Below are 22,672 nucleotides of genomic sequence, written 5' to 3' on the forward strand. Positions count from 1 at the left end.
AAAAAATCAGTTGCATTTCTATACACGAATAACAAACTAGCAGAATGAGAAGTCAAGAATACCATCCCAATTACAATTGCAACAAAAAGAATACAATACCTAAGAATAAATTTAACAAAGGAGATGGAAGACCTATATATTGAAAACTATAAGACATTATTGAAAGAAATTGAACAAGACATAAAGAAATGGAAAGATATTCCATGCTCATGGATTGGAAGAATAAACATACTTAAAATGTCCGTATTACCTAAAGCAATCTACAGATTTAATGCAATACCAATCAGAATCCCAATGATATTCTTCATGGAAATAGAACAAAGAATCCTAAAATTTATATGGAACAAGACAGCACTCCAAATAGCAAGGCAATCCTGAGAAAAAAGAACAAAGCTGGAGGCTAACAATACCTGACTTCAAAATATACTACAAACTTATCATAATCAAAACAGCATGGTACTGGTACAAAAAACAGACATATAGATTAATGGATCAACAGACACATAGAATTGAAAGCCCACACACCTATGGACAGCTAATCTTCAACAAAGGAGCCAAGAACATACAAAGGAGAAAGGAAAGTCTCTTCAATAAACAGTGCTAGGAAACTGGACAGCCACACACAAAAGAATGAAAGTAGATCATTATCTTTCTCTACACACAAAAATTAACTCGAAATGAATAAAGACTTGAAGGTAAGATCTGAAACCATATAAATCCTAGAAGAAAATATAGATAGAACAGTCTTTGACATCAGTCTTAGCAGCATCTTTTTGAATACCATGTTTACTCAAGCAAGGGAAACGAAAGAAAATAAACAAATGGGACTACATCAGACTAAAAAGCTTCTGCAAGGCAAAGGAAACCATGAACAAAATGAAAGACAAACCACCAAATGGGAGAAAATATTTGCAAATCATATATCCAACAAAGGGTTAATTTCCAAATATATAAAGAACTCACACAACTCAACAGCAAAAAAACAACCCAATCAAAAAATGGGCAGAGGATACGAACAGACCTTTTTCCAAAGAAGACATACAGATGGCCAACAGGCACATAAAAAGATATTCAACATTTCTAATTATTAGGGGAATGCAAATCAAAAATACAATGAGATATCACCTTACACTAGTCAGAATGGCTATAATGACCAAGACAAAAAATAACAAATGTTGGAGAGGATGTGGAGAAAAGGGAACCCTCATACACTGCTGGTGGGAGCGCAAAGTGGGGCAGCCACTATGGAAAACAGTATGGAGATTTCTCAAAAAATAAAAAATAGACATAGCATATGATCTAGCTATCCTACTACTGGATGTTTATCCAAAGAACTTGAAATCAACAATTCAGAGAGATTTATGCACCCCTATGTTCATTGTGGCATTGTTCACAATAACCAAGTTGTGGAAGCGACCCAAGTGTTCACAACCTGATGAATGGATAAACAAGATGTGGTGTTAATATACAATAGAATACTACAGTACTATAAAAAGAGACAAAATCATCACATTTGCAACAACATGGACAGATCTTGAGCGTATTATGTTAAGCGAAATAAGCCAGACAGAGAAAGACAAACACTATATGATTTTACTCATACGAAGAAGATAAACAAACATGGATAAAGAGAGCAGATTAGTGGTTATAAGGGGGGAAGTGGGGGGTGGAAGTAAAGGCTAAGGGGGCACATATGTATGGTAATGGATAAAACCCAGACTTATTGGTGGTAAGCATAATGCAGTGTATACAGAAATGGATATATAATAAGATACATGTGAAATTACATGATGCTACAAACCAATATGACCTCAATAAACTAACTGGAAAAAAATGTTTTTTAAATAATAGATGCATGTGTTAAATAATTCAAATTGTACAAAAGGCTCTATTATGGAAGCAAATGTATCCCCCCACCCAAGTTACTGAGTTTGATTTTCTATAATTAATGTTTACAACCTCTTGTGTATCCTACCAGAATTTTTCTCTTTTAATTGTGGTAAGTGTTATAAATAAAATAAACCAGAGACTGAGACAAAAATAGTAAAGGATAAATGGTTACAGAAGGCTTTTTTTTTTGAGCAAGATCAGCCCTGAGCTAACATCTGCTGCCAATCCTCCTCCTTTTGCTGAGGAAGACTGGCCCTGAGCTAACATCCGTGCCCATCTTCCTCTACTTTATATGTGGGATGCCTACCACAGTATGGCTTGCCAAACAGTACCATGTCCACACCTGGGATCCAAACCGGCAAGCCCCAGGCCACCGAAGCGGAACATGCGCACCTAACTGCTGCACCACTGGGCCGGCCCACAGAAGGACATTTCTGAGAGCAACATCCAAGCTTAGAAAGAGAAAACATGGCAGTGCAAAAAATGGGGAGATAATGTTAAAAGGCAGAGAGAAGAGCAGGTGCAAAGGCCTTACAACAGCAAAGAGCTCGGGGTGATGGAGAAACTGGAAGAAGGCCACTGTGTTTGAAGGGAGGAGAATCAAATGCAGCTAGAGGGGAGGCTGGAAAGACAGGCAGCAGTCATTGAGGCCATAATTAATTACTCTTGTTCTACATGCAACAGGAAGTCACTGGAGAATTTTAAGTAACAAAGACGGGATCCAATTTATGTTTTAAATATTCCTAGTCTTGCCTGGAAAACGGAATCAGAAGGGGAAGAATGGAGCGGATGAGCCCAGTTAAAAGTTAAGGCAGATAAGAAGACAAGAGATAATGGAGGCTCACGCTAATGTGGCTGCAAAGGCGACGGGAAAAAAATGGTAAAAAAGCTATAGATGGGAATATAAGAAGTCATGTCTTGATGGTATGTTAGATGTAGGGGAACAAGGGAAAATGAGGAATTAGGAAGATCCCTGAGTGTCTGACCTGAGACTCCGTGTAGAGGATGAGCCTATGAGCTGAGATGGGGAGATTAGTTAAGGGGAAAAAAGGAGAAAAAGCAGCCATTTATACTGTCTTTTATAAATATATGATTAACCTCTAGTGATGTTCTTTATTTTTCACAAGGATTTGGATTATGGTCTGGGGTCACTTGCTTTCAGCCTGAAGAACTTTCTTCAGTATTTCTTCTGAAGTGGGTGTGTTTGTAAAAAAAAAACCTTTCAGTTTTTGTTTGTCTTGGAATGTCTTTATTTTGCCTTGAACTTTGAAAGGTAGTTTTGCTGGATATAAGAATGTTGGTTGATGCTTTTTGTTTGTTTAGCACTTTGAATATGTCATCACTGCCTTCTGACCTCCATTGTAATTTTATGAGAAGTCAGGCAATAATCTCATTGGGGTTCCCTTATATGTGATGAGTACTTTTTCTCTTGCTGCTTTCAAGATTTTGTCTTTGTCTTTCAGCATTTTTACTATGATGGTCTAGGTATGGATCTCTTTCTGTTTATCATACTTCGAGTTACTCAGTTTCTTGAATACATAGATTAATGTTTTTCATCAAATTTGGGAAGTTTTCTGTCAGTATTTCTTCAAAATAATTTTCCTGTTCCTATCTCCCTCTCCTCACCTTCTTGTATTCCCATTTTGCATATGTTGGTGCATTTGATGGTATGTCACATTTCTCTGAGGTTCTGTTCATGTTTCTTCATTCTTTTTTCCAAAAGAAAAATCTTTTTCCAAAATCTCCATTGTTTTCAAGAGCTCCCATAGGCTTGAATTTCTGCATACTCTCTTTCAAATAAGGTCAGTTCCTTTTCACCTGAGTTACTCTCCTTATGGACTGCCTCTTCCCCTGGCCAAATCTCTAGACTCACTGCTCCAGAGCTGGAGATGGGTACAGTGGCCCATTCTTTAGAGTAACACCTCTGCTTTATGAGCAAGGTGCTAGGTTGGAGCAGTAACCTCTGGTCTTCTCAGCTTGCCTCTCCTCATATGGAACCTCCATCCAATGAGTGAGCTGGGAGTGAGGGTGATCAATGCCCCAATATTCTCAGGCTGCCACACCTAGGGTAGAGTTCCTGCCCTGTGAGTGGGGGTTGTGTGGAAGAAGGGAGCTCGTGACCTCTTAGCTTTTTGCAAGGAATTTAGCAACTCAGAGCTCAAGGAGATGAGAAGCAGTGGCAGCCTTCACCTGCTGGTGAGATAGCGCATCCCTTGCCTGGGAGCTGAGGGGAGGAGTTCCATCTTCTTGACTGCATCTACCTGGAGTAGAATTTCCATCATGCTGAGTAGCAGCAGGTGGGAGGAAGGAAATGGGTTGTGGCACAAGTGCCACCAACTCTCTCTGTTTTTATCAAGATTTAGTAGCTATCCCTGAATAAGTATTTCTTTATTTGCTATAGGCTCTTAGGAAAATTTTCAGACTTTAACGCTTTCAAAAAATACAATATTTACTAGTTACGGTTGTTCTAATTTGGAGCAGGTCCATTCAGCTCCTCATGCTATTATTCTCTAGTGAAACTCTACAAACACTGTTTCTTGACATTACCAGCATACTTTGTATCTGGGAGGTGAGGGGCTAAGGATAAAACACAACTGCTAGGACTTTGAAACTTGAATTGCAAAATTACTAACATCATATGAGGTACCAGCAAAACTTCCTAAAGATGGTATTATTAGGTTCTTTCAGAAAATCATCTTCAATAAAATCTGTTCACTTCTGAAATACTTAGGACCTCATTGCTCTCAGAGCAATAATTTTTGCTTGTATTCCCTCCTCTGTGACTGATTCACAAAATTCACCATCAAAATTTTACTTCAGGTATTAGAATGTTATATGATTTGCCTATAAGGTAAGAAAATTGACTTTTTAAACAAATACACTAGAAGCATTTATCCTATTTGGGTCCAACTCGAAGAGTTGGCTTCATCAAGCAGTCAGGTCCTGGTTGGATCAAGCGAAGTGTTTCCAGAGAGAGGTCAGAGACAGAATCTCAGGGTCTCTGGAGCAGTGGAAAGAAAGGAAGCCAAATGTCTAGTAGGAGTGGTGTCAAGTGAGACAACACTGTTGGAAAATGAGTCAATGGAGCAAAAGCCATAAGCATTAGCAACAGATTAGAGTCTAGGAATGAGTCAGGTTAGACGAAGAAATAAGATGGCAGCCAAGACCGTACTAGAGGAGTGCTGAATGTTGTGTTAATTACATGATGGAGGGGACACAGTTGCTTAAAGCCTCTACCCAGCAGGACCAGATTACCAAATGACAGCTGTCCTTTAAGACTGTCATCCTTGAAAACCCAGACACTTATGTCCTTACTGTTGCTATTGCTCAAATTTGGGATGCATCTCCTCTTTCAGATGCACTTTCAAAGTGAATTTAAAATGAAAAAAAAAAATAAAAAACAAAGGAAGAAAGAAAATCACTCCCCTTTCTTAATAGTCACACCTTGATTCCTGACTTTCAGCCAGTATTATTCAGTTTTTGCTGACTGCCTCCTTAAGCCAAATTAACTCTTAAAGGATGCAATTTTGATACAACTGAAGATAAATCAGAGCATCTGACCTTCTGAAGTCTCACCTGAAGATCTGAAGATCTTTGAACAGGTAACCCTATCTACTAGGACCTGCCTTCCAACATGTGAAGGTATGGTAAGTATGAGCAAATAATCTTGTGATTATAACTGTTAGTCCACAGATCTGTTATTTCAAAGTTTTGGGAAGGCTTTTATGTTTCTTTAAAGAAGTGGTTAGCCCAGGGCTAAGAGTTATAGAGAAAATAAGACTGAAGCAATACATAATAAGTCATGGAATGTCAAACTAAGAGACATAAGAGACATCTCAAATTGTTTCCTTTCATTGAGTCTAAACCAGAAAAGACATTTACTGACCAGAAATGAGAGATGGAGAGGGGCCCCTTGGCAAATAGTGGAAGCCATAATTGTAGGAATGGATGAAACCATTCAGAGGGAATTAACATTTCCTTTTTAACAAACAAGAATTTTCATCTTAAAGTTTCCATCCTTATTTTGATTTGGGATATCAACATTTCAATGATAGACACTGAGGATTATGTCAAAGTTAACAAAGTTTTGTTTGTTTGCTTTTTTACTGTAACTATTATTACTTATTTGTAATTTTTTAACGACAGGAAGCATACAGTAAGCCACACGCCAAAAACCACTTTTTGAAAATATATATAGAACATAACATATATGAGTGCAATTTAATAACTGATTATTTTAACTGATTGAAATCCTTGCTATAAACTGAAAATTTTTTCTATATAGCAAAGCTTCCAAACTATACTGCTAGTGATTATATCTACATTAGCAAAATATAAGTAATTTAGAGAAGAAAATTAAGTGCTAATCACTGCTTCTATTAGCTTATTACTTGTTTTTTTTTTTTAACGTGGTTTACTCTTGTCTATGGTTTAGGCTGTATATGCAAATGCGCGTGTGTTATTACTTGTTTTTTTTAATACTGCATGAAGCTTTAAGAATTATCTTAAAGTATAATTTAATAAATTTTGACCTATATCTTTTCTCTTCACTATCATTAAAAGAGAATGGTTCAGTTTAAAGGAAACTGAAAAGATATGACAACTGCATGCAACATGGCCTGGTTTCTTTGGTTATAAAGGATGTTGAGAAAATTGTCAAAATCTGAATAAGGTCTACAGATTAGCTAAGAGTATTATGTCAATGTTAACTTCTTGATTTTGATAACTGTAGTGTGGTTATGTTGCCATGTCCTGGAGTAAACAGGGGTAGAGAGGATTCACGCCCGCAATTTGTTCTCAAACAGTTCTGAGGGGAGACAACGCATGTACGTATGTGTGATATGTACATATGTGTGTATATATGTATATGTGTTTGTATGTGTGCATACACTCCAGGAACACTGATGCAATCCTTAAGAATTATACCAATTCAGTAATATTAAATGACTATATATAGAGTTCATATATATGTGTGTACACACATATATATAAACATATATAAACCCATATATCTCTATATATGAACAGTATATATATACATATATCAGTGTGTATATATAGAGAGAGAAAGAGGAATAAGGCAAATGTGGTAAAATGTTAACCTTTGAGAAATTAGGAATTCTTACAAAATTTCTGTAAGTAAAATTAGTTTAAAATAAAAACTTTAAAACAATAAAGAAGAGAGGGGCTGGCCCCGTGGCCAAGTGGTTAAGTTCGCGCGCTCCGCTGCAGGCGGCCCAGTGTTTCGTTGGTTCGAATCCTGGGCGCGGACATGGCAGTGCTCATCAGACCACACTGAGGCAGCGTCCCACATGCCACAACTAGAAGGACCCACAACGAAATATACAACTATGTACCGGGGGGCTTTGGGGAGAGAAAGGAGAAAAATAAAATCTTTAAAAAAAAAAAAAAAAACAAGAAGAGAGCACAGTTTGATAATGACGAAATTCCAAAAGTGAGCAAAAGGTCACATACTATATTTCTAGCCAATAGGTGGTGCCAATAAGTACCAGTTTTCTTTTAATAATATTAGAAAGCCAAGTTTCTAAAAGCAATGTTCAGAAGTCAGGAGCATTGATACAATCCTTTAAAATTGTCCAATTCAACAATATTGAGTTAAATGACTACACTGGTACCTGTAGATAGGATGTTCAACCCCTGAAATGCAATCTGACTCACTCAAAAGCCTCCTTTCACCTCAAAGAAAGAACACTGCTTACGTCCCGTGCGAAGTTAACCTGTTCTCCCTGTACACGTGGTCTCTTTATCTAGGTAACTCCTTTTACCCTTCCATGGGGGTTAAAAAGTACAATTGGCAGGAAGACAACCACGTACATTCATCTTACTAAGGCAAAAAGAAGGCTGTAGAAACTGACCTGATTAGCAGAAACGATTTCTTCTAGTTGTAAGCTACATGTGCAAACTACAGGAGTTGGGATTTCACAAATACACAGAGAATACGAAAAGATTTTGAAGTTTCTCTTAGGACATACTGAACTAGAGCCAATGATTTTTACACAATTTATTTCAAGTCACAGAACTGAATTTGCCTCAGGAAATCATATTGGTTCAGTCTTACTTCACATTCCTCGAATTCAACTGCTAATGTCTATCAGAGGTGACATTTATAATAACCATTTGCTCAACAAACCTAAACCAGGCTCATTTTAATGAATATTTTTAGAATTTCAAATTCTTACAATATTACTTTTGGATTTTAAAATTCCCACAGAGCACCACTTTGGAAATTTTGAATTACTCAACCTAAATAAATCTAACCGTAGAGATACATTAATTCAATTTTTTTTTAATCTTTAAAAGTCAAATGGATCACTTGCAATTTTCTCCCAGTTTCTAAACTCAACAAAGATAGTGGTCAATGTAGCTTTGCAGCATAAGTCTTAGGTTAGAAGGAAAAACGCCAGCTAACCAGACGAGTTCCCATATCTATTAAACAGAAAAGATTACAACTCCAAGAATTAGGAGGACTTCAATGAAGCATAAAGGGCCTGGAAATTAGCCGGTAAAATGTGTTTCAAAACTAATTTCAAAGTTATTCTTTTCTTCTTTTTTTAGTAACAATGACCAAGGAATAGCAGGAAGAAAGCAGGAACAGATACTTTGTTGAGTGAACTCAATTCTCTTGAAAACATTTGACTGCACTGCTTCCATTTAATCGACAATTCCATGGTCCAAGGAGAAAACGATGGAAGTCAACATATCTAGCCATTGTGATAGTCTGAACATTAGGGCACCCCAATTTCCAATTTCAATTCGTGTATTGGTGTTTCCCTCACTATTTTTTGCCCCCTTCCAATAATAAAGGCAAACAGCTCCTGAATACCTATCTGTTGTTCTTATAACGGCCTTTTCTCAAGACAGGGAATAGATCAGGGAGACAGAGAACAGACGACCCACCAAGACTGAAGGGTAGAAACTTCAGTGGAAAGAGTAAAGGGCTTGTTTATTTCTTAAAGTTTCTTCCTGAGTTTCTCTCTCTGGAGCAGTATTTTGGAGAGATGAGGCTTAGGGCTGGGTTTGCCTTGGCTTGAGAGAGCTGGAAGGGATCAGGTGGAGACCAGAGGAATGGAAGGCAGATAGATGCTGGCTGCGTGCAGCTGGCTGGGACTCAGGCTTGAAGGGAGAAGGATGGAGAGGGTCTGGGTCATAAGGAAAAGAGAGCAGACAGGACCTTGCAGCAGAAGCCAAGTACAAAGAGCATACATTTGGCTGCTTAGGAATCTAAGTATCACAGAAGGCAGCAAAAGAGAGGATGGATTCTGCTAAAGGGAGGGGAAACCCTTTATACAGGGCTCTATAGTACAATGGCTTCTTTCACTCTTCCCAAAGATGCAACATGTCGTTTTTCATTTCAGGACAGTGGCTGTAAGCAGAGAAGCTAACACTCAGGGAATAAGGTACTTTGGATCTCACTGTCTGGTAGTCTCACTCAGGATTCCAGCAAAAATAAGTGGTCAGTTGGTCAATAAAATTGACTAAGCACATGGAACATGTGAGCATATCTAAGCACCAAGGAAACAAAATGTGCTGCCCTTCCTTCCTGGAGTTAATCCATGTAATCAGAATGATAACAATTAAATTTAAAAGACCTAAGAAGAGATAGTAGCAATCAAATCAGCAGAGACAAGATGGAAGAAATAAAGAGTAGGAAGGGCTGGTTGAATGATCCAGCCTATCAATAATCCAACTATGTTATTCTTGACGTCTTCATTAAGCAGATCACACGAGGATCCATTTTGAGAAAATGAAACAAGGTGACCTGACAACACGAAGGGGTAAAATATTCCAGATGATGACTCCAGAGTAAGTGAACGACAATAATACCTAAATTGAATAGACCCTTCTTATGAATCAAGTCCTCTGCTATGCGCTTTGCATATATTTTCTCTTTTAATCCTCACAATAAAATCTTTCCATCCTTAAAAAATGATGCTACTGTTATCCCAGTAAAAGTGTGATCCACACCCAGGACATCCTATTTCTAGAGGCAAGGCTCTTAGAGGCAATACTCTCTAAGTGATGACTCCTGTCTGTAAGCAGAGAGAAATTGGTGGTTTGGCTTGACTGGAACCCTGACCACTAACAGAGGCTTCCTAGGATATAGAATCAATTACATTAGGAATCTATCTGGAGGTATAATCATCGAGAACTTCGCCATGATTTCAGGAGGCAACTGGGTATCCCCTCAGAGTTAGGACAATGATATATTCAAACAACACAACAACAGAGGAAGTTTGTTCTGCATGAGGCATACTGCAAAGAAGAAAGGCTTGGGAGTTGACAAGGAGTTGGGAAAGAAATGTGTCGCAGCGGTCCCCACATTCTGCTTAGTGAAGGCTGCATCTATGATGGTAGAGAGGGAAGGGAATACATGGGAAAAATCAGAGGGCCAGGGTTAGTTTTATATTTATTTATTCACATAAGGAAGCAAATGTAAGCAAATTAAGAGTAAAAGCACTCTTGGGGAGAAAGAACAAGATACACAAGGGCCACAGACTCCCCTCTCCACAGTTAGTGGGCAGAAGGAAAGGAGCATGGCATAACAAATTTGTTTGCAAGGCATGAAAAGAACTTAAAAAAAATCCTTTAAATCAAGTCCAGAGCAGCACTGTCTAACAGAAATATGAGTCACCAATGAACTAAAAATTTTTCTAAGTAGCCATTTTAAAAAAGTGAAAACAAAATTAATTTTAGTAATATAGTTCATTTAACCCAATATCTCCACAATGTTATCTTTCAACATGTAATGACTATATAAATTATTAATGGGATATTTTACATTCAGTTTATTGTACCAAGTCTTCAAAATGTGGTATATATTTTACAATTACAGCACACCTCAATCCTGGTGCTGTAGTAGCCTCATATCTACTTCTCAATAGCCACATGTGGCTAGTGCCTACCGAACTGGACAGCACAGGTCTAGAGTGTATTTAATGATAAAAAATAATCCTTGGTATCAAGAAACACCAGAAGGTTTAAAACAAAACTATTGGATTTGGCTAGAAGTCTACCAACAAATTCAGCAAAATAAGTTTTTAAAAAGCAGCAGCTCTACCATTTTACTGAAGGTACATTTAAATGAAATCATTTGGTCCCATACACAATAAGTGCTATTATAATTCTTTTACAGGAAATGCAAAGACAAGTGCATGTACCAGTTTCTAAAGTATACTTTTCACTTCATGTTGTATTCTACCATCTCCTCCTGGTTCTTTAGGGACTCCACCCTCAACAGTAAGTATAAGGCTCTTGTTTATTTAGTGGGAGATGGAGGACTTAGTGTGAATCCAATAAAACCCAAGTTACCTCCCCAGCTCTTGGGAGAGGGAGGAGAAAACTGACCTCACCACTTATTACAACCTGAAGTGTTGCCTCATGCATGATTGTGGATATTTACGCCCTCAATGAACTGAACCACAAAACTTCTGTCTGCAGTTACTTTTTCTTTGTGGGTCATTTTTTGCCTAGCAAAATGGGTGCAGGTCTGAAAAAAGGGCAGTCTGAACTTAAATTCTGGTTCTTCTAATTGCCAGACAAGTTGGACTCTAACACAAATATCTATATTCAAGGTACTTTAAAAATCAGTTTAAAAAAACAACGCATTCAGTTCAAATAACAGCTTACTTAATTTGAAGTTTCTTTACATCAATGAAAGCACACAGCTGCACAGTTTATTTTGCTTCAACATAGGTTTGTAGGGGGGACAGAAAGCACACAATATTCACCAAGTTTTTGTCTACTGACCAAACCTAAAGAAGTCAGTATATGTACAACATATTCAATAATATGTTACTAGGATAAGACTATGTACCATACAATATATTACATATAACTTACAATGCTATATTTCAGTTCCCTTCTGAACAAGTGCACACACATTTTTCTCTACATGACACTGCAGTCGGCATCACTCTCCTTCTTAGCCAATTTCAGTACGTGAGCCTGCATGTTTGTTCTCCAGTACAATAATGTTGCTTCCAGCTATAGGCAGTGAAGCACGGTTTTCCTGGACCTTACTGACAGATTTCCATTCATCAATCCTATTCCACACAATAGTCATGAGCTCAAACATAACTGCATTAGGTTTTTAGCAATCAGTAATAACTTAGAGGTCTCAAGACTTGGTACCATTGAACAAATTCAGACACTCTGCCTTGTTGCAAATCAGAACAGAATACATTTTTTAGAGACAATAATAGCTACAAACCTATCATAGCAAAGGGAGATGTACCAGAATGTTGATTGAGCATTTTTAAAGATAGGGAATGAACAGAGAGGAAAACAAAGGGCAGGTCATTTCCTTCTTACACAGATAAAAGAAAGGGCCTGAAATGAAAAGCGCAGGGAGAGTCGTCAACTTCACATACTCACCTGCGTTGGAGCCAGTCAAATTATAGCGCGCATTCAGCTTTTTGATGATGTTCTCGTGGATTTGGTACCACTCACTCTCCGTGTTACACCTATAAAAACATTAACAATCTGTTAAGCTTTGAGGATGCCTGAGATCAAGCAATGACCTTAACAGCACACTTGCTCTTTTTGGTATAACTACTATAACGTGCTTCCTTAAACCTCCTTGGAGCTTCCAACAACTCACTTCGACTGTCATTTTCAGCACAGTTGCCCCAAGATGAGCAGGAATGCCCATATCTGGTAATGCATGGCCACCTACTTCATGCCAGAGGCAACCAGGATGAACAACTCACAGATTCGGAGAGCACCTCTCCCCCATCAAAATCTCAGAGAACACTGCACACAGGGGAACACAGACTAAGCATCTGACTCCTTGGATTTGAATCCTCACTATTAACTGAGTTATGTTCTTTGGGCAAGTAATTTACCCTCTCTGTGCCGAGATTTCTTCATCTGTGAAATGTGAGTAACATACTAGAACATTAACTAAGCTTGGGCTTAGGATAATGCCCGGTATATGGTAAATGCTCAATAAATGTTAGAGTGTGTTAGCAAGTCTCTGCCTACAATAACCTGACCAAGTTCGGCTAGAACCAAAATGCAACAAACCAAGCAAAATGAAATTGAGGGGAATACAACTTGCACTGGCAAAAGGCTGGCAAAGCCTTTTCCACTTCTGGGCTGAAAGGCACATCTCTGCCTTTTCACTCTCTCAGCCATTTCTACCTTGTTCTTTTAGCTCGTATCACTTGTCAGCTCATGTTATCTTTGTTTACATGACGTAGTTCATCTAGGAGACTCTTTGGGTTCTTGAGGATTGGATCTAGGACTGCTTGATATCTGTGTCTCCCTTGGTACTCCGAACATTGTGAATGCTTAAAAAACATCAGCTCCAGGAATGAATGGTTGGATGTCCCTCTGACTGGCAACTCCTGATCATTCCTAAATATCTGAGTCTGTTATCCCTCTTTAATGACAGGACTCTCCTAATTAGGCCAGGGAGAATCTCTCTCATCTGCACATGTTTGTAAATTCGCTACTGTCTTTTATTAACCACAAATGCTCCCTGCCAAGAGTCTTGAATATCAAGGTTCCATACACTATCAATCAAAATGTTCCACAGTACAGATGATTCCTTTTCCTCGTGATTTTGTCTGTAGCCAATAATTCACAATTTGCTTACATATTTATTTATTTCACCACCATAGGCTTTTCCAGGATGAACATGATGGAGGTTATTTTTTAAGCCAGTTAACAGTAGGATACCAAACAGAGCACTGAATCTTGGAAGGCTGGAAAATTAAGATGAAATGAAACCATCCCACCTGTCCAGCTGTAAGACACTAAATTGCCATTTGGTACATCCTGCCTCCAGTTTTCTTATTTCAGCTCAGTGGGGAAGGAAGAAAGATGGCCTGCTTCCTATTAGATAGCTAAGTGACTCCAGAATTCATGCTTTTAACCTACAAGACTCCAAATAAAATCAAAGCTCCCAAAGTATGTAACTGAAATATCTTCCAGACTCAGATGAGGTCCTTGTTATTGTTCTATGTTTGAGTCCCAGATGGGCTAAGGATCCGTCACCTTAACAGAAATTTCTTCAAAATTATTTCTAACTGGCACTTCCCTAAAATGTTTCACTAAATTCAAGTTCCTTCTTAATCTACAGGGACTGTTTTGACTGGCTAGTACTCCTCTTGTAACCACTTCATAATTTGCTGAACTGGCATTTTTAAGAGATCACTCTTCCAGCAAGAATAACCCCAAATCTTATTTGATACTTATGAAAAAGCAGACAATAAAAACCCCAAAGGGCAGTAGAATTTATTTTTATGAGAGCTTGTGTCTCCCATAAGCAGAGCTGGGATTCATGGGTCTTCTTTAGCCAGCTGCATAATCAAGGGTGATGTACGCAACTGTTGGTCCCTCAGTTTTCCCAATGGCAAGATAAATATAACACTTCCTACCCACACCTGGAGAGACTATTCAAAGAAACGATGAGATTGTGTTTGTGAAGAATTTTGGTTTTCTTAAAAAGCAATGTCACATAATAGCGTCATTATCACATTACCAGACAGTGGTGTGAAATAACACCCAGAAACATACAACCTGGTAACGTGAGAGCTCAGGTTCTAAAGTCTGACAGTCTTAACTTCAAATCTGGCTCCCGTTCTTATTAGCCAGGTGACTTTGGGCAAGTTATTTAGCCTCTCTGTCCCCTTATGTGTAAAACTGAACATCTGCTTCGAGGTTTTGTTATGAGGAAAAAGTGACATGATACATACATGCAAAATGTTTAACACAGTTCCTCCCACAAAGTAAGCACTGTGCAAGGTGGCCATTAACACCAGTATTATTTCAAACAAATTGTATTTTATGACCACCAGTAGAGTTTGGAAAGTGGATTACCATGGATTTAAGCCCAACTACCAAAATTGAGGGTTGCCATGTGATAAAAAGAGTAGTAAATCTTACTCTCCACTAGTTTCACCACAAGGTTTCAAGTTTAAAGTCAGCGTCATCGATTTTCTCTCTCTTAAAAGAGATAAACAGAGTTTCTGGTCCTAAACCACAGGCTATAGACAAATCTTTGTCAACTAATTAGCAAATGTGTAGCAGAGGTCCCAGGGGCACTAGGTGGAGAACAGATAAATCCATGAAATCCTGCAGAATAGTCAAAAAGCAATTTGAAGTATATGTCCCAGAGGCAGTGGGCCGGTTGTATTACTTCCACATCTGAAAAAACTACTGACAGACACTGGATATATCAACTCAACTGCCAGAACACGAAACTAAAGCAAGCTCGCTCACGGAGGTGGTCAGTGGTGTGGTCCTCAAACCAGGAATGTGGAAAGCACCTCCCCCACCCTCTCCACCCTCAGCGGGATTGCTCTGGGGATATCACTGCACGTCAACTCTCAACTTCCACACCTATGGGGAGGTGCTCCGGGTGGGATGATAGGAAATCACGTGCATTTTAAACATCATTTAACTTAGGATTTGGAATACATTACGTGATTTTCTTAGTGAAGTGTTACAGGTTGAACTGTGTCCCCCTAGAAAGATAATGTTGAAGTCCTAACCCCTAATATCTCAGAATATGACCTTATTTGGAAATAAGGTCTTTACACAGGTAATCAAGTTAAAATTAGGTCACTAGGGTGGGCCCTAACCCAATATGACTACGTCCTTAAAAAGGGGGGAAATTTGGACACAGCAACAGACACACACACAGGGAGGTCATGTGAAGATGAAGGCAGAGATCTCAGTGATGCATCTACAAGTCATGGAATGCCAAAAACCACCAGCAAACCTCCAGAAACTAAGAGAGAGGCATGGAACACATTCTCCCTGACAGCCCTCAGAAGGAACCAACCCTGCTGACACTTTGATCTAAGACTCCTAGCCTCCAGAACAGGGAGACAATACATTTCTGTTGCTTAAGCCTCCCTGTTTATGATACTTTGTTACAGCAGCCCTAGCAAACTCATAATATATAAAGAGAAGGGAAATCACCTGAACTTCCCTTTCCTAATTCTAATTAATTTATATTAAAAACGATTTCCATTTTCTAAGGACAAATTAACTCTCTGGGGATAAAGAAATGTTAGGGTTTTAAACTCACAGAGGAGATACTCTACAGTGGACGGTTCACTCAGTTGATGAACTATATTCTTTGGTTCTCAATTTCGTAATTCCTCTGCCTGGCAAATGGTAATTGTGGGCTCACCTGCAGCCAGTCTACAGATTACTGAGCTTTTGAGCAATGGCTCATAAACTCAACGCATCCCTGCTCTTTCACATAAAGTAGCATCACCAGGTGGGAGCCACATGTGCCTCTGTACCCGCCCCAGCCCCCAGCACACGCGTGCTTCTTACATGTACACTTTCAGGATGAGGTCGTCTTTGGTCTCTCCCGTCAGCAGGTCAGCAATGCTAAGAACCGCACAGCCAAAGGGTCGCCGGTACTGGACACTACAGGCATTCTTTTTCTCTCCTGCCCCCATTCGACCTGTCCAATTACAAAGCAAACATGGCCCAAGGAGCCATTGATTAGCACACCTTAAATAGATACAGCTACAAGACAGGCCACGTGAAATGGGACTGGGCGATGGAAACGACACAGGTTTGGGGCAACAGAAGACGTTGCTTCATTTCTGCACTCTCCTCGCCAACCACCTAGCTATGTGACCTCAGGCTTAACTCTGCGCATCAGTTATCATCTATGAAACACGAAGACGGGAACTGATCCCAGGTTTGGGAACCCTCTCCCCAAGGACTCAGGAAGGCACTCCAGGAGGTTCGCATCAATAAAAGCAGTAATGGTGCCTATTTTATTTCCCTATTTTTAAAAAAATTCAATTTTCAAAAAACTCATTCAAATATTTCACCTTTGAAAGGAAGTAGTTTAAGATTCTCTGAAGGTACAGCTAGTAAACTAGGGGACCAAATGAGCCTGCCTTTCCCTGACTCAGGGCTCAGGTTGACGGTAACTAAGCCAATCGCTGAAACCTCCTGGGATGGTTATCACTCAGACACAGTTTCAGCTTGTTTAAACTGCTATATCTTTTTAAGTATGTTATTCAAATATTGTTTTAATTTATTATTGTATTTAATTACCAACAAATTATTTTGAAGACAGAAAGCAGAAAGTATACTGAAGCTGAAATATAACAAGTTAATGTGAAGAAAAATAATTTTTAAAAAAATCTGCAAATCTGTTTCCCAATGCTTAGCAACACACCTATAGATGGTTTCCATCCGAGCAAAATTGTCCTACAGCACATTTAGATGACTCTAGCACTTGCCAGTCCAACGTTAAATAGACAAAAAGGGATGGCAATACCCAATTTGGCTTTCATTCTTCAGTAATAAAAACTGCCTCTGTAAGAAATCATTTCCAGGGAAATGCTTACAAATAGCAGCTCAAAAACCTCTCATTTTATCAGTTAGAATCAAAACTAAAACATGGTCAAAATAAGTCAGTTGCTTTTAGTTGTGCAAAATGTAAGAATATCAAAAATCATGTTTTCATGACCTGATGGTGTAATATGTGGCCAATTATCAATGTTTTACTATAAATTTCACCTGCAAATCAAACCTTTTATAATGTCACATTTGAATTTATTTATCAACGAATCATACTTTCACTTACAGAATTGATTTAAACAAATTTAAAATTTTGGTCACTCGTTAAATGGAAAAAAAGTCTAGTTTGTCTCTATTTTGACTACTACTACAGACTGTATTAGGATGAAATATATACTCCAACCTTTATTGATATCACGATTTGAAATATAATTTTTTCCCATTTAATCATTTCCTTGTAAATGCAAGCTGACGGAGACAATAGAAAATCTCTGAGTAGAGTATTTTAAAGTTATTTAACCTCATACAAGAAGTTTATTAGCTAAAAAAAACATAAAACAAAAAACTCGAACGTCTCAACAAGATTATTCCCAAGGACTCTTCTAGACTCTAAATTCCTGGGAGTTTATACATGGCATGCATGTCACTCCTTTTTTCTACCCCCTTCAGTTAGAAGTGCACTAAAGAAAAAACAGTGGGTTCTTGGGGCGGACGGCAATACAGCGGAGATGAGAAAGTGTTCTCTCACAGCAACTTGAGAAGACTCTCCAGGGAAGTTCTGTCACTCTCTCACCGCTGTGAACCGTAACTCCCAAACCTCCACACCACTCATGTCTTCAGACACCCAATTTTAAGTTTTCTTTCCTGGCTCTGTGGAAACCTTTGGTCTAAGTTCTGTACTGAAAAGCCTATTGGATGCCAATCCTCATGCTCCCAACTCTAGGATTAGTAAGATTCAGAGTTTGGTCCAAATTCTAGCAAAATGGTCTAAGTAGGAAGGAAGGTAAGAGTGGGGAAAGGTAAAAATATTTAGCAACCAGCTAAAAGCCAAAAGGGGTGATACAGAGGTGGAAAGAACTTGAGTGGAATGGGCAGGAGGATATGAAACCATTTCTCTGTTTTTGTTCCCCTTCTCTCCAATCAAAGATCTGGGGTTTGGGGCTGGCCCAGTGGCACAGCAGTTAAGTTTGTGCCCTCCGCTTTGGCAGCCTGGGGTTTGCTGGTCTGGATCCCAGGTGCGGACCTACACACTGCTTATCAAGCCACGCTGTGGCAGGTGTCCCACTTATAAAGTAGCGGAAGATGGGCACAGATGTTAGCTCAGGGTCAGTCTTCCTCAGCAAAAAGAGGAGGATTGGCAGCAGATGTTAGCTCAGGGCAAATCTTCCTCAAAAAAAAAAGAGATCTGGGGTTAAATTCCAAGGCAAGGTGTTATTACTTCTGCTCTCTGCAGCTAGTGAGGGTCAGCATGTCCTTTTCCTACTAAAGCAGGTACAAGGACATGCTAGAAAATGTAAGAAGTGTCTATCCCTAGGATTGTTGTCCATCCAGTCCTCAATTTCACTGCAGCAGACTAAGTCTTAACCTCTCTTAGAGCGTCTTACCTTAAATCTTATTTCTCCTCAGTCTCAAAATATCAAACCACTAAGCATGATCATTAGGCAAGTTTTTGCAGTAATCTCAAAGACATATTAATTTGACCAAAGCTCAGGGGGAGGGGAGATTGGTAATTTCTGATTCAACATTCATTCTGACAATGCAATAATCATAAAAACCTGAGTAAAAAACACAATCACTTATCAAACACCACGTATTTGAAAGGCAGCCTGTAATGGGTAATACTACTCAAGTGGCTTCCTCGGCAATAGTCCAGTGAGAGAAGGACAGAGTCACCCAGGCCACGGGCAAGCAGGGCATGCCGTCACTCTGCTATGTGTGTTTCTACCACCAAAAACCTGTAGATACCTTTTAAAAAGTTCTGAAGGCAAAAGCGGTTTACTTTTCCTCTCAATGCTATAGAAGATTATATTCAAATTTTAAGAATGTTTACATGAAGATATCCAAAACCACACGTTACATTAACAATTGGTATTACAAATTTGAATTAAAAAAAAAACCCGCAAAGAATTGCATAACTAACTGCACCCCTGCCATCCTGGGAACAGACAGAGGCTTTATCTCATAAACACACAGCAGCATGCATTCCAACTTTTCCAATGTTTTAAAAGATTCTTTCCAAATTTTTTCCCACATACTCATTTATAAAAAGAAAATTAAAACAAAACCAAAAACAATTTATGTTGTTTTTTATTTCCACTGTCTCTCAAATATAAAAATAGCATAAAATGAAAACAGGTTTTCAGAACAGATTTTTATGAGAAAAAATAATAGAAAAATCTATGTAGGAATGACAACATGTTTTATAGTCTCTCTCAGTGCACGATGCAGTTATCACGTGCATAAAATAAAAGACTATAAAGATCACTATGCAGGATTGCATGGAGAGAGATTACTATCCTGCCGAAGTATTCCCAAGCAAATCATGTAGCACAGTTAGTGAAGAAGTGGCAACCAATTCCCAGTATCAGCTGGTTAGTTTTAACAGAAAAACTGTGTAGGCTACACATTCCTCATCTTACCCAGTTCTACTGCTATAAAATGCCTGCTTTTAGAGGCATTTCATGCATAAAAACAAGTGAACACATTCCGGCTCTGTTGTACAAGTTCACTGTAGAACACCCAAAGTATGTTTGCAAGATGTTAATAAATGTTATATTATATAAATGTTTTCATAGTCAAATCAAATGTGTGGAAAACTAGGGTCAACAAAGTTAAGAGGCATTTTAATTTTTCCCTGTAGGTTTTCTCAGACCCTTTAATAAAGCTAATGATATTATACAAGTGAAAAAATACACAGTATTCAGTATTTCATTACCCTTATAGCACCTTGTATAATAATGTTCTGCAATGTTCTGCACTGTGGAAAATGCCCACTGGTGTAAAGTTTTCATAAAAACTAGTAGGAAATCCAGCTCTTAAAAGTTTATTTTAGGGGCTGGCCCCGTGGCCGAGTGGTTAAGTTCACGCGCTCTGCTGCAAGCGGCCCAGTGTTTCGTTGGTTCGAATCCTGGGCGTGCACATAGCACTGCTCATCAAACCACGCTGAAGCAGCGTCCCACATGCCACAACTAGAAGGACCCACAAAAAAGAATATACAACTATGTTTGGGGGGGCTTTGGGGAGAAAAAGGGAAAAAATAAAGTCTTTAAAAAAAAAGTATTTTATGCTATTATCGGAAAGTAGAATTTAAAAAGACATACCAAATTTTTGAATCAAATATGTTTAAGTAGTCCAATAAAACAAAATGAAACACAACAAACTAGCTAATGACCTATATGGAAAGAAAACAAAATCTATTCATGGTGGGTGAGGAGGTTGTATGTGAGTTTGGGGAGGTCAGGGAACAATTCCAAAATTCTGTGATTCTTGGATTCAAATCTGGCTTTGACTTCTTTCTGATCCAGAGAGCAAATAAACCATAACTACACTGAGACCTCTCAGCATTTCTTCTCCCTGCTTTTATCACTCTGACAAGTGTCATACCTACCGATTCGGATAATGTGCACAGTGATATAGATGTCCCTTCTTAGCTCACTGCTACCCAAATCCTACCAAAAAACAAAGTGTGGTTATTTTAGAACTCATAAAGTATGCAGAAGCATTAAAGGGCATATCACATTATTTTCACAAATAACAGAAGAAAGACAAAAATGAATGTGAATATTCTTAAAAGAATTTTTGTAGCAGAAGCAAATAGTTCAAATCCTGTTCTAAAAATACCATTACAATCAACTTTACTGTAAGTCTATAATGTTAAGCAATACTTAAAAGATAAGCCAATTGTTATTTCAACCTCTCACTCATTCTTTAAACATCTTTTAAGTACGTATGTACTAGACGCCACAGGCCATGCTGAGCCCTATCACCACTGTCCTTTAGTAACTGTCTAACAGGCTCTAACATACACAAAAGGAGAAAAGGTGTGACTGTGAATGGCGATATTCAGAATTCCAGGCACTACTGTTATTTGTGTGTTATTCACAAAGTTTAAGCAAATTCACTACGTTCTCTCACAATAATTTATTTCTCTTAAGTAACATAAAGTACAATGAGAAGAATCCACTTCCTGGTTGAAACAAGATCCACTTACCACAAAGAGAGAGCAATGTCGTTCTGGTTTATCCGGGGCTTTGGGCAGCCCGTTTCTATTCAGCCTCAAGAAAAATCTTTCACTACAAGAGAAAAAAGTTTGATATTTTGAAAATCATTTACTATTTGAGGACTCATCGCTTTTCCAGTTGCTCTTCATCCTAGAGTTAAACTCAAAACTTATTAGGCCCTTCATCTGACATTAAATTGCTTATATAAATTAGGAGAGCACTCAGGACAATAGACATTTGCTTCACTTCTGATAAAACTGGCAAAGCAGCAACTCCAAAAACAGAAACTATAAATATACATGCAAACCAAAACTTAACTTTTAAGAGAATGGGTTTCTGTATAAGTGATATCATTGTTATTATTCTAAAAAGTAGAAAACAAGTGCACTAGAAGAAAAAACATGATCTAACATGTTTTGTGTATTTGTACCTAAGAAGATTTTTTTTATGTGTTTGTCATAGTATTTAATTAACATCATAAAAGGACACCATTCTGAGTGGTAACCATCCTTTAGAAGGCTTAATATTTTATGCTCTTATAAATCTATAGTCCAAAACACAAAAAGAGAGCCCATGAAATCAAACTTGAATTTTCTTTGGTCCACAAAGGAAATGAAAACCTCAAACTCCCCACAGAACTTGCATTTGAAAATACAGTGCCACCTAGATTTCATGAAACACAAAATGATCAGGCAGTAATTCAAGTCAATAAATACTTGTAGACATCATTTTAGAGCCAAGGCAATGTGTTACCTATACTATTTATGTTCAAAAAAAATAAAATGAATATAAACCCAAGAAAAATGAATCTACCAGGTACCAGGAGCTTCTGAATTTCAACATCCTGGTGCCCATGACAGAACAAAGGGTTGCCTCTCTCAGGCACAGAACACACAGCTAACATCCACAGGACGTGAAATTAGCAATGGTGTGGCCCTGCTCAGTGTAGTTTCAGTCGAGGGAACAAGTAGGGAAAAGAGTATAGGGCATTAGTAAGGCTCAGCTCCTACCAAGTCTCTATGCTTATTCACCACTCCATGGGATCCTTGCCGTAAATAATGGCTCTGTCATCCAAACTCTCCCTTCTCCCATACAGGGGGAGAAATGAGGGCCATAATCAGATCTCTAAGGAAGCATATGGATTTGAATTTATGGCTGTTTGGGAACATATTTATTCTCTTTTGCAATCTGAATCTAGATAGATATATTTAGCAGATTCAACTACCTGGCTTGCCTTGTCTTTTTCTTCTATTATG

General features: G+C 38.4%; 1 protein-coding gene across 4 annotated transcripts in view; it reads right to left on the reverse strand.

The window, feature by feature from the left end:
• The window catches only part of DOCK4 (dedicator of cytokinesis 4), a 432,596-nt gene that overhangs the window by 189,825 nt on the left and 220,099 nt on the right, over positions 1-22,672 (reverse strand). For all 4 annotated transcript variants that reach the window (XM_046670233.1, XM_046670234.1, XM_046670231.1 and 1 more), the window contains exons 9-12: positions 21,407-21,488; positions 20,804-20,864; positions 16,207-16,339; positions 12,286-12,374 (exon numbers count right to left, since the gene is read on the reverse strand). In XM_046670233.1, coding sequence (XP_046526189.1) covers positions 12,286-12,374; positions 16,207-16,339; positions 20,804-20,864; positions 21,407-21,488 — 365 coding nt within the window. The remainder of the gene's footprint in view (positions 1-12,285; positions 12,375-16,206; positions 16,340-20,803; positions 20,865-21,406; positions 21,489-22,672) is intronic.

Source organism: Equus quagga, chromosome 8, assembly GCF_021613505.1.
Source record: "Equus quagga isolate Etosha38 chromosome 8, UCLA_HA_Equagga_1.0, whole genome shotgun sequence".
In the NCBI taxonomy this organism is placed as follows: Eukaryota; Metazoa; Chordata; class Mammalia; order Perissodactyla; family Equidae; genus Equus; species Equus quagga.